At 37.3% G+C, this 17366-nt stretch overlaps 1 protein-coding gene across 9 annotated transcripts in view; it reads right to left on the minus strand.

The window, feature by feature from the left end:
- The window catches only part of LOC127421499 (histone-lysine N-methyltransferase EHMT2-like), a 30902-nt gene that overhangs the window by 13074 nt on the left and 462 nt on the right, over window positions 1-17366 (minus strand). For 6 of the 9 annotated variants that reach the window (XR_007894002.1, XR_007894003.1, XM_051664584.1 and 3 more), the window contains exons 2-15: window positions 17188-17227; window positions 14940-15044; window positions 12084-12325; window positions 11917-11995; window positions 11747-11835; window positions 11312-11482; window positions 11165-11218; window positions 8248-8380; window positions 8056-8178; window positions 5143-5276; window positions 4856-4999; window positions 4471-4778; window positions 1688-1921; window positions 1063-1145 (exon numbers count right to left, since the gene is read on the minus strand). Coding sequence is in view for 7 of the 9 variants with exons in the window: in XM_051664584.1 (XP_051520544.1) it covers window positions 1063-1145; window positions 1688-1921; window positions 4471-4778; window positions 4856-4999; window positions 5143-5276; window positions 8056-8178; window positions 8248-8380; window positions 11165-11218; window positions 11312-11482; window positions 11747-11835; window positions 11917-11995; window positions 12084-12325; window positions 14940-15044; window positions 17188-17227 (1939 nt within the window). In the remaining 2 variants the exon portion in view is untranslated. Of the gene's footprint in view, window positions 1-1062; window positions 1146-1687; window positions 1922-4470; window positions 4779-4855; window positions 5000-5142; window positions 5277-8055; window positions 8179-8247; window positions 8381-11164; window positions 11219-11311; window positions 11483-11746; window positions 11836-11916; window positions 11996-12083; window positions 12326-14939; window positions 15045-15816; window positions 16384-17187; window positions 17228-17366 lie in introns of those variants that run through there. The other 3 variants (XM_051664583.1, XM_051664585.1, XM_051664586.1) reach the window with 3 other exon arrangements.

Genomic DNA, 17366 nt, shown 5'->3' on the forward strand with positions numbered 1-17366 from the left:
TATACTTCACCAGATGAGGTTTATTTATTTATCTATTATCCCCTTTTCTCCCAATTTGGAATGCCCAATTCCCACTACTTAGTAGGTCCTCGTGGTGGCGCGGTTACTCAACTCAATCCGGGTGGTGGAGGACAAGTCTCAGTTGCCTCCACTTCTGAGACCGTCAATCCGTGCATCTTATCACGTGACTCGTTGTGCATGACACCGGAGACTCACAGCATGTGGAGGCTCATGCTACTCTCCACGATCCACACACAACTTACCACACGCCCCATTGAGAGCGAGAACCACTAATCACGACCACGAGGAGGTTACCCCATGTGACTCTACCCTCCCTAGCAACCGGGCCAATTTGGTTGCTTAGGAGACCTGGCTGGAGTCACTCAGCACACCCTGGATTCGAACTCACGACTCCAGGTGTGATAGTCAGCGTCAATACTCACTAAGCTACCCAGGTTCCACCAGATGAGGTTTATTGAGGAACACGTTTTATTATTATTCAAAAGATATGATATTGGAGACACAATGTATGTGCTGATGGGCACATTTCTATAGGGTCTAATTTTTCTTTGCATGCTTCAATTCAGACCAACTCAATATCTAATCAAATATGCATAAAAGTGAGTATAAAAATATGGATGAATATTCTCAATCTATCGGCATAGATTTTTTGCCGATAACCGATTGTTCCAAAACGCAACTATCGGCACTGATTAATCTGTTAAACCGATATATCGGTATACTTCTAATTGATTACTTTTTCAAATAATTAACTTATTGATTGATTGATTTAAATTATTTACTAAGAATAATAATTGAACACTTGAACACACACACCATGACCAAACTAAATCTTTCCCATTATAATCAACACTTCGGTCTCTACGCATCAAAACAGGAATCGATGCAGTCATTGTATGCAAACATGTCCACAGTAAAAATACCACTTTAAATAAAAAATAAATACTGTGAATGAGAAAAAGTTATGAGACAATATGTTCTTTTTATAAGTAACATTCGGCAACACATTACACATGTATAATAGAATATAAATGTACGTACTGAGCATGAGCAGAACTCGCTGAACTTCACCCTGTTTGGCTGCAGGATACAACTGACGGGGGTGAAACCGCAACTTCTTCCTCCTGACCAATCACAACAACAGACGAGACCACCCACCGATCACATCATGTGACATAATAACAACAGGCCTATTCGAACGGCCATTTTTGTACATTTAGTTGTTTTTCAATTATGCATTATGCAATTGGATGTTATTGCAGTCGGAAAGTTGAAAATTCCCAAACTGAATTGCCAAGCTTTTTTTAATTTTGTTTTGACAAACCATAATCATGCAGTAATTAAATTTCTGTTGAAAATTAACATTGAGTTGATGGAGAAAGTAGTCGTTTTGGATTTTTTTTTTTAACACTGCTAAGTCCGTTGGGGCTGCTATATAATACTTTGCACAGTAATGATCATTTTGGTAATTTTTATTTTTATTTTGTAATTGTTTCAAAACACTCACAGTATTGCATGTTTGGAGTAAAAAAAAAAAAAAATGTTTTAATCACAGAGGAGTCATGCAAACATTCTTCAACAGACTTTAATTACCCTCAAAAACAATTACCATCCAATCAGGCCTAGTGACATTTATTATGAATGATTTATTTTTGGGTGTCATCACCTCTCTGTGTCCTGTGTGAGAATGGCTCTCTGTAGCGCCGCCCTTCTGTCTCCAGGAGGAAGTGCACTGGGGCAGATCGGCTTCCCGTTAGGCAGGGTGAGCGAGGGTCCGACGCTGTCCACACCGCCATCGCCCAGGTTGACCGCATCCTCTGCGCCTCCTGGAATGGCATTGGGCGGTTGAGGCTGTAAATCCGCCCCCTTTCGGACATCTCCACGGCAACGCATCCTGGCACTGTGAGACAGAGTAATCAAACTATGTCGTGTTTTGGTCATATAAAAGGTGTACATGTACACAACTTATTAAGTTCAAAAAAGCTTTCAAACATATTTTTCAAGGTTTTCTGTAAATATCAAGAAGTTTTCTTTGGGTTACTCCATTTGACCTCGACAAAACATGCTTTTTTATAAAAATGTCAAAATATCTGATATTCTTATCTGTTTTATGTTTTGTTTACTTTCATGATAAAAGTAACAAGCTATGTAACCCTGTTACTTCTGTTACTTACTATCTTGTTACATTAAAGCAATAGGCCATGAGAGGCAAAATCAGGGTTCCCACTCTTTTCAAGGCACAATTTTCCAGGACATTTTATGTGGCCAACAGGTGTAATATTTAAGCAAAAACACATGCGTCCATTTAAATGTAATTACTTTTAATTTGGCTTTTCTGTGTGGTTTTGACAGTAGTTTCTCACCTCCAGATAAGCAGTTTCCTCCATGGCCCAGTGTGTTTATTAATCCCAGTAAAGCTGTGATTTAATTAAATAAACACATAGTCTGTATGTGCTGCACACTTCAGAGTGCTCTCTGTCTGTGTCATCTCACACACACAGGAGTGCACGTGATGATCATGATGAGATGTTTTTGTTTCACAAATTTGTTCAGTTTCATTAATCGTCTAGTTTCGTGACCACTTCTGGAGGTGCCACTAGATGGCGACAAATGATCGTCTTATGTGCTATGAGCGAGTCACTGAATCATTTTGAGATGTTCATAACAGAAATCCGCCAAGAGACTTTATAGTATTTAAGCATTATAAGAACAAATCAGATCTATAATTTCCGTTCAGTTTGTGAACTGCCGAGCATGACTTTTCATCCAAAAAGACAACAATAATAACCTAATAATAATAATAAGAGTTTCAATACTGTCCTTTCGTGATTGTAAAGCACATTTCACATGAGTTGAGTCGAGGCGTCAACACTCCACTCAACGCCAACGTCAAGCGGCGCTTTGCCCTCCACATGACAAGCATTGCAGAAAGCGTCACGGAGGGGCGAATTTACGAGCTTGCCACGCAAGAAAGCGGGAGGTGTGCAAAATAATCATTGAAAACGTGTATTTGGTAGAGAAAAAAAATGGCAGCTGCTTTGATTGCAGAAAGTAAAAAGAGGACTCGTTTATGTTGAGATCTTAGCGATTTTTTGGTTTGTTTTTTGGTGAATGTAATTACTGTAGTTCAATAACTAGGGTCTTTGGATACTCGGAAACGATAAGGTAATAATTAATTAAAATAAATGATGATATATTCAATCTCTCTTCATACATTTTGCCAGTTGTTTTTTTAGTTTTTTTTATTTTCTCCCATTTTCTCCCACTTTGGAATGCCCAATTCCCAATACTTAGTATGTTGTTGTGGTGGCGCGGTTACTCACCTCAATCCGGGTGGTGGAGGACAAGTCTCAGTTGCCTCCGCTTCTGAGGCCGTCAATCCGCGCATGTTATCACGTGACTCGTTGTGCACGACACTGCGGAGACTCACAGCATGTGGAGGCTCATGCTACTCTCCACGATCCACACACAACTTACCACACGCCCCATTGAGAGCGAGAACCACTAATCGCGACCACGAGGAGGTTACCCCATGTGACTCTACCCTCCCTAGCAACCGGGCCAATTTGGTTGCTTAGGAGGAGGTGGGTGGAGTCACTCAGCACACCTTGGATTTGAACTCGCGACCCCAGGGGTGGTAGTCAGCGTCAATACTCGCTGAACTACCCAGACCCACAAATTTTGACAGTTTTTAAATATTTACTGTAGCTTTGCACCCTCAAAAACATCATTTGTGAGGAAAAAACGTGTGAAAAACACTCTGGTGTGAATTTGGAGCCGAGGTTGTGCTGACGCATCACTTTATAGACTTCAATGTATTCGGCAGTCATGTGAAGGCCCTCAACGTGTATCTTTTATGCATTAATAGCTCTTGTGCCCTTTTCTCTCCGTGATGAACGAGGTAGACTCACATGCCGATGCTGAAGTGAACGAACAGCACGCCCCTCTCATTCAGTTGTTTGTAAATGAGAAGTTTCACGAGTGCTGCTTCTCACTGTGCACGCGCTGCTGTAGCTGTAACCAATCAAACGATCTGCGTCGGTCGGACCGCTATTGCCAAGCACACGATTGGCTGCTGCTGTAATCAATCATGCGCCCTTAACCGCTGATGTTGTTTCACAATGCGCAGCCGCCAGCAGAGACAAAACGATACTAATTTGTGTATTTGACTCCTATTCCAAGTCCCGATCATTACCATGTTTTTGTACATGTAACAGAAACCTTGCTAGCAACACCGTCAAACCGTTTTATTTTACTAAAATATTTTGCAGGACAAATAATTATTTTCCAGGACATTTAGGTATTTTTCTAATTTTCCATGACTGGAAAACTGCATTGCAAAATTCCAGGTTTTCCAGGATGCGTGGGAACCCTGAAAATGTTTTTTTATTTTTTTTTTTTTTTTATAATCTAATGCATCCTGTGATATACAGAATAAAACTCTCTTACTTGATTGGCTCTCCCGTCCTCCTTTCATTGTTTAGCACCCGTGATGTCACAGCGAGAGCGGAGGGAAGCAGAGAGGGTGTGGCCGTGGTGGATGACGCGCTCGCCGTGATGACATTACTGCCTGATGATGGCGCTGCAGGTGGGATGGTGACCTCTCGGGCTTCTGAAGCGTCCTCACCGCAGTGAGGGCAGAACAGCAAGCCGACGCCCACTCCTCCTCGACTCCGCCTACCACCCAGCACAGACACACAGCCACGGTGGAACCGATGAGCAATACGGATGTCCGGACAACATTCAAGAAACGTTCCCTGAAAGTTGGAAAGACAATCTTTTAGTTTTCTTTATTTTAGAGATTATGGTTTGTTTACATGCTCGTTGATCTTACAGAGAGGCAGAAGTATCCGCAGCCCGGACAGCAGTGATGTTTGACCATGTGTGAGCGATGCGTCTCGCACAGCACCATCAGAGACACGCGGCTCGAGGGACGCATCGTCTCCCCCTTCACAATCACATTGGTACAGCCCACCAACTGAAACACACACAGTACGGACAATCCATGAGGTGTAAAGGTGAGCGCATTAAACATGATCTAAAACATATGCATGCAATTTATCACATTCACATGACAACTAATAATCATTAATCAGTTACAATTTAAATCAAACATTGCACCTCTCCGTTGATGCTGTCTATGGCCATGCAATTTCGATTTGAGCGGGAACTGAATCCATCCACGCGAGGAGCTTCCATTCGACAGCTACACAGAGGAAGTTCCTCCAACCGCTCAGTTTCTGCATCACTACCATCTATACAGAGACAGAGACTCAGTTTATACCTGGTATTGAGATGCGTTCCGAGCGATCCAATCACAAGTGAACAAGCGAGACACATCACCGTTTACACCTGGTCGTAATCTGAGTCTATTTTGTGTTCAGATTTCGAGGAGAGGGTCTCTAATTTCATGATGGCATACATGACCCATTACGTCAGTTTATTACTGAATAATTATAACGTGCAAAACAGTAAAAGAAGAAAAAGAAAGCACTAAAACCAGCAGACAATTTCTCTTAACCCTTAAAGCATGGATGTTTCGCCAGACATTGTTACATACCGTGGGTCTTTAGCGACCCATCACAAATGGTTTTACAAAATGTCCAGATTGTGTCAAATTTTCAAAACATTTTTAAGACAATTAAAAATAACAGAATAGAATATATTCTGATATATATTATATATTTGCTTCAGAAGATATTAACTGATCAACTGGAGTCGTGTGGATTACTTTTATGCTGCCTAAATATGACTTTTGGACCGTCAAACAGCCAGCAGCCTGATGGCACCCATTTACTTACATTATAAGGACCTACAGAGCTTCAACATTTTTCTAAAAATCCTAATTTGTGTTCTACTGAAGAAAGACAGTCATACACATCTGGGATGGCATCAGGGTAAGTGAATAATGAGAGAATTTTCATTTTTGGTTGAACTATTCCTTTAAAAACATATTGAGCTACACATTACACTATCTACACATATGTATTTTCTCAGGCACTTTTGAGTCTAAACAGACGCACAACTTACATAATTTCAGTAGTACACCCAAATGACTATAATCATATCATACTGTTCATGTGTTAAACTTGCTATAGTTTACTTCCACGTTGCTTCTTCGTCAAATGAAAATCAAGTCAATCAGTGAAACATCAGCGCCACCTTGAGTAAGAAATATCATGTATAATTTGCATGTGTACATGCATATGGAATACTGAAAAATTACCATTGTCACACAGAAAATCAGTGTGATATAGTGGTCATTTGTATGAATATAGTACTCATTTGTCTAGTAATTAACAAATAAATATACATCCTGTGATAGTAAACTTATATAGACATGAAATAATCAAAAATATTATTTATGGAAGCGCAAACAAAAGCGACACTATTACATATCTCGAGTCAGTCTTACATATAGGGTTTAATGACCCTATACACTTTTGGTAGTTAAGCAGTTATAAACATATATTTTTTTGGCAATTTGAGGAATACTAAAGAGGTGTGGGCAAAACACAGGGGATGGATTGAGGTCCCAGGTCACTAAAGACCCGAGGTATGGATTAAAAGGTTAAATTATGACTGTTAAATTATGTACGTTAAATTTAAGGTTGAAGCACTTCACATTCTTTCTTATAAAGCCTGTTTGATTTAGTTTACTACCACATGTTAATTAATGCATTAACTATCAAACATGTACTAACATGTAACATGAATCCATGTGACTCCAGGCGTAGAGTTAAGGACTGTCCTAATCAAGAATTAATGAAGAACTAACCTAAAGCTCTTCATTAGTTCTTTATTAGTCTAATCCTTAACTCATCATGAATTCATGCTGAAGTAAGTATTAATTCAGGTTTTAATTCATGATCATTCATGTGCCATTATTATAAACTGTTACCATATTTTTTGACATTATCTGCACATAACCTCTTTTTTTAAATGGTTTTTTTTATTATCCCCTTTTCTCCCAATTTGGAATGCCCAATTCCAACTACTTAGTAGGTCCTCGTGGTGGCGCGGTTACTCGCCTCAATCCAGGTGGCAGAGGACAAGTCTCAGTTGCCTCCGCTTATGAGACCGTCAATCGCCGCATCTTATCACGTGACTCGTTGTGCATGACACCACGGAGACTCACAGCACGTGGAGGCTCATGCTACTCTCCGCGATCCACACACAACTTACCACACGCCCCATTGAGAGGGAGAACCCCTTATCGCACCACGAGGAGGTTACCCCATGTGACTCTACCTTCCCTAGCAACCGGGCCAATTTGGTTGCTTAGGAGACCTGGCTGGAGTCACTCAGCACGCCCTGGATTCGACCTCTTGACTCCAGGGATTGTAGTCATTGTCAATACTCGCTGAGCTACCCAGGCCCCTGCACATAACCTCATTAATATTAATGAATTTCACTACTTCGTGACATCACCAACCTCCCCTTCCCAACCCCCAAAATGTCCCCACCACATTTTAAAACAAAGTGACGCCCATGCCAGCAATGTTTCTTCTTTCTGTGTATGTCTTTAAATTATTTATCATTTCATAGTCGTATATATGTTTCATTGTTTTCATTGTTCATACTTTTGTAACGGCATCTTGTGCCGTGTAAAAATTCTTCATAATTTTCATAAAGATCTACAGTGAAGAGGTAAATTGCACTAATTCTCTCGCTCCAAGTTGCACACGAGTTGTGACTATTCGCTTCATTCATGTGAACGCACTTGTGAACCAATCATAAACTCAGGATCAAACACTGAGTTGATAGAGGAAGTTTATAACGAAAGTCTTGATACCACTTCACCCTAATGGAGCCTTGAAAATCTGACCCGAAATCAGACGGTTTGTCAGGTCCGAATAGTGATTGTGGTATTTGAATAGAGGTACATTGAACAATTAACCAAGTGACAACTATCCATGCACATCCCAATAACAAACATTATATGTTGAAAAATAAAATAACAGTAAAATATTTAATGTTTAATTAAATGGTCCATTTAAAGGTACTCCTGCTATGTTTTAAACAAACACACACCTGCATGTGGAGACAGTGAGATGCTGTCGGCTGCTGAGATATCTAGAGAATCCAGTGGAACTTCAGTGTAGTCAGTGTCGTCCACTGCAGCTGCTGCAGTCACTGCGCCTGCAGAATCCACACCTAACAAACACACAAAGAGTTACAGCTGCACAAAGCCACACACACCATCATCACCTGTCTCTCTCTCACCTTTATTTGTCTCCATGTCTCCGGCAGGGTGTCTGTCTCTTGCTTTACCCTTTCCCTGACGTTTCCATGGCGACTCGTCTCTCTGTCCTCCGGCTTTCTTCAGCACAGCTAAAGACTGATCAGACTCAGAGCTCTGACGACAACAGACACATTGCACAGTCATTACATTTCCTGCAGTTTACTACACACTAGTCAGTTTGATCTTTATTGAAGGCGTCGGCAATAACTGCGGCAATTTAGCTGATTAATAGAAGCGTTAAGTATTAGAAATGGACTCTTATTTTGAAATGATGGAGACTTGGCTCCTTTACAATGCTCTAAATTTAAGTATTAAACAAATTAAGCTTTTTACAGCCTATAAATCACTAGATGAGGTCTTTTATTATTATTCACAAAAATGAAGTTGGAGACATGATGTTTATGGTAACAGGGTGCGTTTCCATATATTTCCAATATTTATTTGCATGCTCTAGTTTCAATTTAGAACACTTGATTATCTAATAAAAAACTAAATACTGTATGCATTGAAGTGAGGATAAAAACAGAGATGAATATTGTCAATGAAGAAAGATTTCTATTCAGCAAATCCCCAGGAGGTGTCAGTAATTATTTTTATTGCACTTCTAGAGGCCGCTGTTATACTATAGAATTATATATATACTGTATGTTAGAGATCGACTGATAGTGGGTTTTGCTGATAACGATAAATATCAGCAAAGATTAATCAGTTATACTGATATATCGGTTTACCCCTAATACATATATACAGTATACTGTATATTAGAGGTCAACTGATAACGATAACTAAAGTAGTGGGAAACTATCTGCATAGATTTTTGCTGTTAACCGATATTTCCAAAATGTAACTATCGGCACGATTACTCAGTTAAACTGATATATTGGTCTACCTCTAATACATTTATATACAGTATATTAGAGGTCGACTGATTGTGGATTTTGCAGATACCGATAACTAAGGTGATGGGAAATAAAATCAGCATAGCTTTTGCTGATAACCGATATTTCCAAAATGCAACTATCGGCACCGATTACTCAGTTAAACTGATATATTGGTCTACCTCTAATACATTTATATACAGTATATTAGAGGTCGACTGATTGTGGATTTTGCAGATACCGATAACTAAGATGATGGGAAATAAAATCGGCATAGCTTTTGCTGATAACCGATATTTCCAAAATGCAACTATCGGCACCGATTACTCAGTTAAACTGATATATTGGTCTACCTTTAATACATATATATACAGTATATATTAAAGGTCAAGTGATAGTGGATTATGCCGATATGATAACTAAAGTGGTGGGAAACTATCTGCATCGATTTTTGCCGTTAACCGATATTTCCAAAATGTAACTATCGGCATGATTACTCAGTTAAACTGATATATTGGTCTACCTCTAATACATTTATATACAGTATATTAGAGGTCGACTGATTGTGGATTTTGCAGATACCGATAACTAAGGTGATGGGAAATAAAATCAGCATAGCTTTTGCTGATAACCGATATTTCCAAAATGCAACTATCGGCACCGATTACTCAGTTAAACTGATATATTGGTCTACCTCTAATACATTTATATACAGTATATTAGAGGTCGACTGATTGTGGATTTTGCAGATACCGATAACTAAGATGATGGGAAATAAAATCGGCATAGCTTTTGCTGATAACCGATATTTCCAAAATGCAACTATCGGCACCGATTACTCAGTTAAACTGATATATTGGTCTACCTCTAATACATATATATACAGTATATATTAAAGGTCAAGTGATAGTGGATTATGCCGATATGATAACTAAAGTGGTGGGAAACTATCTGCATCGATTTTTGCCGTTAACCGATATTTCCAAAATGTAACTATCGGCATGATTACTCAGTTAAACTGATATATTGGTCTACCTCTAATACATTTATATACAGTATACTGTATATTAGAGGTCGACTGACAGTGGATTTTGCAGATACCGATAACTAAGGTGATAGGAATAAAATCGGCATAGCTTTTGCTGAAAACCGATATTTCCAAAATGCAACAATCGGCACCAATTACTCAGTTAAACTGATATATTGGTCTACCTTTAATACATATATATATAGTATATATTAGAGGTCAACTGATAGTGGATTATGCAGATATCGATAACTAAAGTGGTGGGAAACTATCTGCATAGATTTTTGCCATTAACCGATATTTCAAAAATGCAACTATCGGCACCGATTACTCAGTTAAACTGATATATCTGTCTACCTCTAATACATTTATATTTATGAAAGGTCGACCAATAGTGGATTTTGTTGATACCGATAACCAAGTTGGTGAAAAACTATCAGTATTCATTTTCGCTAATAGCCGATACTGATATATTGTCTACCTCTAATACATATATATATATACAGTATATATTAGAGGTCAACTGATAGTGGATTATGCCGATACCGATAACTAAATGGTGGGGAAAAAAATCGGCATAGCTTTTGCTGATAACCGATATTTCCAAAATGCAACTATCGGCAAAGATTAATTGTTTAAACTGATATATTGGTCTACCTCTAATACATGTATATATTGTAAATTAAAGGTTGATTGATAGTGGATTTTGCTGATACCGATAATTAAGGTGGTGGAAAACAATTGGCAACTTTCGACATAGATTTTTGCAGATAACTGATATTTCCAAAATGTAAACTACATATAAACATTATATCCAATATTGCAACATTATATGGGCATAATATTGGCCATTTTGCCCTCGAGATATAAGCATCGACCACTGAAAAAAAAAAAAAAACACCACTGGTCAAATATTGTTCCAAACGTTTTTGACCAGTGAAACCTTCAATGAAAATAAAATACACTTCCAAATCATTGGACAGAAACACTCACATGATCAGACAGATGCTCTGCATCCAGCGGCTCTTCCACCGTCCCATCCTCTGACTGCAAAATAAAAGCACAAGACCGGAGACTCTCACTAGAAACACGTCTGCACAAAACAATCAGCTGTTTCACAGCATGAGATCTTTATTTCACCTTGCTGTCAGAATAAATGACATCGTCTCCAGAATACGTGTTGTAGAGCAGGTGAAAGTCTTCTTCATCTGCCTCGTCATCAAGATCCTCCAGCCAACCACCAGAATTCTCTTTAGTCGTCATGGCAACTGCCTCCACCTTCTCCATCACTGGGGACACAATCAGTGGAGCCTACCAAACATAAAAACAGACATTTATGTTCAATTTAAACTATGGTAACTGTAGTAAAACCACTCAGGATTAAATAATATAATTCAATTGTTATGCATCTAAAAATATTTTCTTCTTTAAATAGCTTTAATGTATTAAGCTCAGTTTTGTTAGTAGCTAACTACTGTTTCTTAAACTAGTAGCTTGACTATAGTTGAACTACTTTTAGTTATAAGAAGCTACAGTTTCAAAGTACACTGTTGGTCAGAATTGGGTTTCTCTCACATCTGTTGAAGGTCTGGGAACTTTCTCTGGAGTTCCTGCAGGGGGCGCCACACCATCAGAGTCCAACGCCACTTTACGCTTCTTCACAGCTAGAGACAAAGTAAAAAATTTAACAGAAACCTCAAGTATTCACACTAAATTACATCCAGTCAGATTATAGTCACACACACCTGTTTCAGAGTCTGTTTTACTGCTATTGTTGGGTTTCTCAGGTGTAGCTGCTGCAATCATAGACTCAGTAGACTTCATCTGATGGAGAAAAACAGATTTCATCTATCTGACATCACCATGAGAACTAAGATGTTTTCATGAAAATGAAAGAGCCAAACGTGCTCACCTGTGCAAATGGGGGTCGAGGGGTCATGGTCTTGCGAGCGCGGTGGACTTTAGGTGGAGAGTTGGCTGTAGAATGGGATGTGCAAGAAGAGGATGAGAGAGATGAAGAGGAGGAAGAGGAAGCCGTCTTACTGCCCGGCCCACACACACTCATTTTAGCTCTGCTAGACGCTGAAGATGGAGAAGAGAGAGAGGAGGAGGAGGAGGAGGAGGAGGAGGATGAAGCCGTTTTACCACCACTGCCTGTGAGAAGAGAGATAGAGATCATGTTTGTTTTAAACCAAAATATTCTCACTGATCTTATTGTCGTATCAAAACAAGGGTGTTAAATAGAGCCCGACCAATATGGGATTTTTGAGACCGATACCGATTTTAGAGAGGAAAAATTCACCGATTACCGATATGGTGGCCGATATATTTCATTTCTGAGCTGGAATGAAAACAGACCATTTCTATTTGGATTTTTCACCGATTTTGCACCGATATGACTATGCAAAGGTACTTAGAAGGATGCTTTCATAAACAAATATTTTTATCAAAGAATATTTGACATTATTATTATACATTGTCAACAAATTCTAGAAATGAACATTGAGAAAATAAAGAATAAATAAAAATAAATAGCTTAATAAAAATCAGTACTGTATGTTTAGTATCAGTCAAATGCTGACTATTAAAATAAAGAATAAACAAAATAAAACAAATAGCTAAATAAACACCAGTACTGTTTAGTATCAGTCAAATGCTGACTATATTAATACTGCCGAGTCAAAATAAACAGATAAGCAGCGGTGTTGCACCGTATTCTGCTATACAAGTTCAGGGGAAACTTTCAACGGTGGTAAACACTGGAGACGGAGCGCGCTCTGCTGGACAAACTACACTATGATACCAATTCTAAAGCATTGTTTTCTGTATTATATGTTCTGAAAAAAGTTTTCATATCGGCGCATATCGGTAAACATATATGCCGATACCGATATATCGGTGAAAGGCTAATATCGGCCAATAATATCCAATATCCATTAATATAGTGATCCTAAATTCATTCATAAATACAATTTCTCCGTTGACCCTAGTAAATATTTGATTGTATTAAATGGAATCCCCAGGGACTTTTGAGGTTTTTAGAATGTGGTAATAAAGTTCCATTAGAATTACTTTATTAAATAGAAAAGAAAAAAAAAATATAAAAAAAAAAAAAATATATATATATATATATATATATATATATATAATTAATTTAATCAATTTATTTCCTGCATAAGATTTGGTGCATAATGTGGGACTTTTAAATATAAACAAGCCCGAAACACACCAGGGACTCTTATTTTGAAATGACAACTATCGGCATAGATTTTTTTGTTGATAATAATAGTTCCAAAAAGCAACTATCAGCACAGATTAATCGGTAAAACCGATATATCGGTCTACATCTACTTGCTGTTACAGTTATCCTTTCAATAATAATACTTTTTTACATTATCTTTTGCAAATGCTGTTACAGTTTATTGGAACTCTCCGTTTAAAAAACAGTTCAATTGAAACAAAATGACACCACCTCACAAGTATTGTATAACAAGTGAAGGAGATTTCATATAAGTTTTTCATCAAGTATACCTGGTTAAGACACTTGTCACAGCGTTTTAAAGTTAGTATGAAAAAGTGCCTCTGAGACTATTAAACATTTATTTTGGGATTGTCCTGAAGTACAAGCATTTAAAAAAATAAAAATAATAATAATAATAATTTTAACGGTAAAAGAATGTAAAAATGCTACTGTAAAAAAAAAATTATATATTACCTTAAAATATACAGTAAAAAAATTATTATTATATATTTAACAATACATGTAATTTGACAGTAAAATATTATTTTAAAAAAATTCTTAAGTATGTAAAAAGTATGATTTTACTGCATAATTAAAAGAAAAGTACAAGCATTAAAAAAAAAGATTTCCAAAGTTAAAAAATGACAATAATTTTAACAGTAAAATAATGTAAAAATGCTACTGTAAAAAAGTAGTTACCTTAAAGTATACAGAAAAAATTATTATTATATATTTAACAATACAGTACATGCAATTATATGGTAAAATAATATTTAAAAAAAATTATTAAGTATGTAACAATTATGATTTTAATGCATAATTAACAGAAAAAACTATACTATGTTTAACAAGAGAATTCTTGTACTTTTTATGGTAAACTATTGTTAAAATTATGGTAAAAACAATAACCGGGCGTTTCCAAAAGTCTCTGCGTGACCCATCACATTTCATTACATTTTATGGGAATTATTGTGTTTTAACTGAATTTGAACATTTCTTTTTAAGTCTTGTTGTCGTTGTTGTATTTAAAATAAATAAAATGTATTTAAGTTACATGTGATTTAATTATGATAATGGCTCCTTACAATGCACAAAGATAAATGGACTTAAAAAAAATGAACAAATCAAAACTGGAAATCTTTTTATATAACTGTACATTATTTTAAATTTTTATACTGTCAATTTACTTTTGTATTATTATTTTATTTAACTGTGCGTACACCTGTCATGTTCATTTTGAAACAATGCTCTTAAAATTGTTATACGTACTCTTGCTTCTACATTTTATAATGGTTTTAATTTAAAAATAAAGCACATTTATTTTATCCTATTTTGTAACATATTTCAATTACTAGTGGTACTATTTTTCACCATAATTGCCACCTTAATTTTACTTTAATCTGTTTTTTGTTATGGCAATATTGTGTGTTAAACAATCACAGCAATAACAACAGAGAGAGAGAGAGAGTGCAATCAGAATTACACTCTGAAAAGACACTTTGTCATGAGCACCAGTGAAAGACTCACCTGAGAAAGTTTTGCCGGGCGTGGCGTGTTGTCCCTCGTCCTGGCGTGCTGGTGACATCATCGTCTCCTCCATCGGTTTGCTCTTTACAGAAGGAAACAGTTCTGCTAACAGGACAGAACAAGAGGACAAATTAAGCCTAACACAAATTTTCGCCGTGATTAACATTTTGAATCGAAACATTTCCCAATGAGCCATTCACACCTGGAGCGAACTTTTGTGCCAAATCGCACACCGACAAAAGACTTAAAGCTACACTATGTAACTTTTGTCCCTCGAGCGGTTAAAAAATAAAACTGCATGCGTCTTGCAGAAGAACATCGTTTTGGTTGTGCTTCAGCTCTGCTCCTCTGTGCGGATGAATGTGATTCGAGGCACCGGTGTACACACGAATACAGGACATCAGAGCGAATGGACAAATAAATAACGAAAGAAAGGAAAAGACGGATATCTGAAAACATGTCATCTGAGCACATAAGTGCCATATCACATGCTGTTGTTTTGACTTATTGGAAACATTGAAGTTTTGAAATAAATGACGTTACAAAAGTTAACGTTAACATTAGACATAACGATTGCTAGTCTGATAAGGTCAAATGTTGTAAAGTTTGAAGATATTCTGGCCAAATAGACAACAACAGTGACTAATTTATAGATTGTCATTGTTACCAACCAGTGATCAACATCATTTCAAGACTCACATGTCCTTGGCAAGCCTAGGACTACAGGATTTATTTATATCAATTATTGCTGTTATAAAGAAAAATACACACGTGTGCTGGCAAGTGAGAAGTTCTGCACCGATTACAGACGTGTGTGTGTGTGTGTGTGTGTGTGATTACACAATTATTCATAAACCATATCAATAAAATATCTTACCTGTTGAGTAAGTAAAAAGCCATCTCTGGGTCGCTTTTAAATCCTTTCAGATCTCAGAGTTGTCGCCACCTCTGAAAAGCCAAGCTGATGTTGATTCGGGTTTTATTACGGACTCTGTCACCTCCCCTTTTTGCTTGTAGACTCGGCTCTGTTCGGGGTTTCTTTGTTTTTACAACCGGTGACTCTGGTTTGCCATTTTAAATGATCCCTGGTCAATTTTTCTCGTTCATTGTGACAACAAACTTTTAGCTTCACGCAACTCCCACACCATACACGCGCTATAGTAGCCCGATCTCATTTTCTCTGCGTACGGATATGACGTGAACACGCACGGGCGAATGACGTATGTATGCAATTTCCCACGAAATCCGTCCCGACAGCTCTAAAATATAAATAATTATCTATCACACCTGGAGTCACGAGTTCGAATCCAGGGTGTGCTGAGTGACTCCAGTCAGGTCTCCTAAGCAACCAAATTGGCCCGGTTGCTAGGGAGGGTTGAGTCACATGGGGTAACCTCCTCGTGGTCGCTATAATGCGGTTCGCTCTCAGTGGGGCGCGTGGTGAGTTGTGTGTGGATGCTGCGGAGAATAGCGTGAAGCCTCCACATGCGCTATGTCTCCGTGGTAACGCGCTCAACAAGTCACGTGATAAGATGCGCGGATTGACGGTCTCAGACGCGGAGGCAACTGAGATTCGTCCTCCGCCACCCGGATTGAGACGAGTCACTACGCCACCACGAGGACTTAGAGCGCATTAGGAATTCCAAATTGGGGAGAAAAAAATAAATAAATAAATAAAAAAAAATATATATATATATATATATATATATATATATATATATATATATATAAATAATTATTATAGGTTTATCAAAGTGTATTTGGGTAAAGACATGGTTTGTAAAAAGTTGCATAGTGTAGCTTTAAGAAAAAAAATTATATAAAATTTTTTTTGGCACTTATAAATGAATAACTATGAAATCTATACTGTTATGACTGTAAAACATCCAGCATTTAAACTAATGCGCAAATCTAATATTTTATGTGCTTCAAATGAAATCAGGCATCAATATTATATATTATAATGCACACAAAAAATGGAGCAATGTTTAATACTTTTAAAATCTGCAATAAGATCCATAAGAGTTTACAGTCTGAAATTAAAAATATTAAAGCCTTGATATTATTTGTTTCGATTATATTACATGACTGATGATGATAATTTAATAAAAACTGCTACTGATATGACGCCCATAATACAGTTCTATACAGATTTACATGTTTTAAACAAACAAACAAAAAATAACAAACACACTAAGTAAACTCATGTGTTGAAGGTTAAATTAGGCATCACTGTACTATGAATCACCTTCATGTTTGGACTGAGAAGAACTGCCATCTGATGAATTCTAAATAAAAAGAGTAAAAAATAACAATAATGTGGTGAAACACAACTCATAAAACACACACAGTCCCTACACACTAAAATGTTATAAACAAGAGTACTTTTATGTAAACTTACAGTCTTAACCCATATTAATCAGAGCT

Source organism: Myxocyprinus asiaticus, chromosome 30 (assembly GCF_019703515.2).
Source record: "Myxocyprinus asiaticus isolate MX2 ecotype Aquarium Trade chromosome 30, UBuf_Myxa_2, whole genome shotgun sequence".
Taxonomy (NCBI): Eukaryota; Metazoa; Chordata; class Actinopteri; order Cypriniformes; family Catostomidae; genus Myxocyprinus; species Myxocyprinus asiaticus.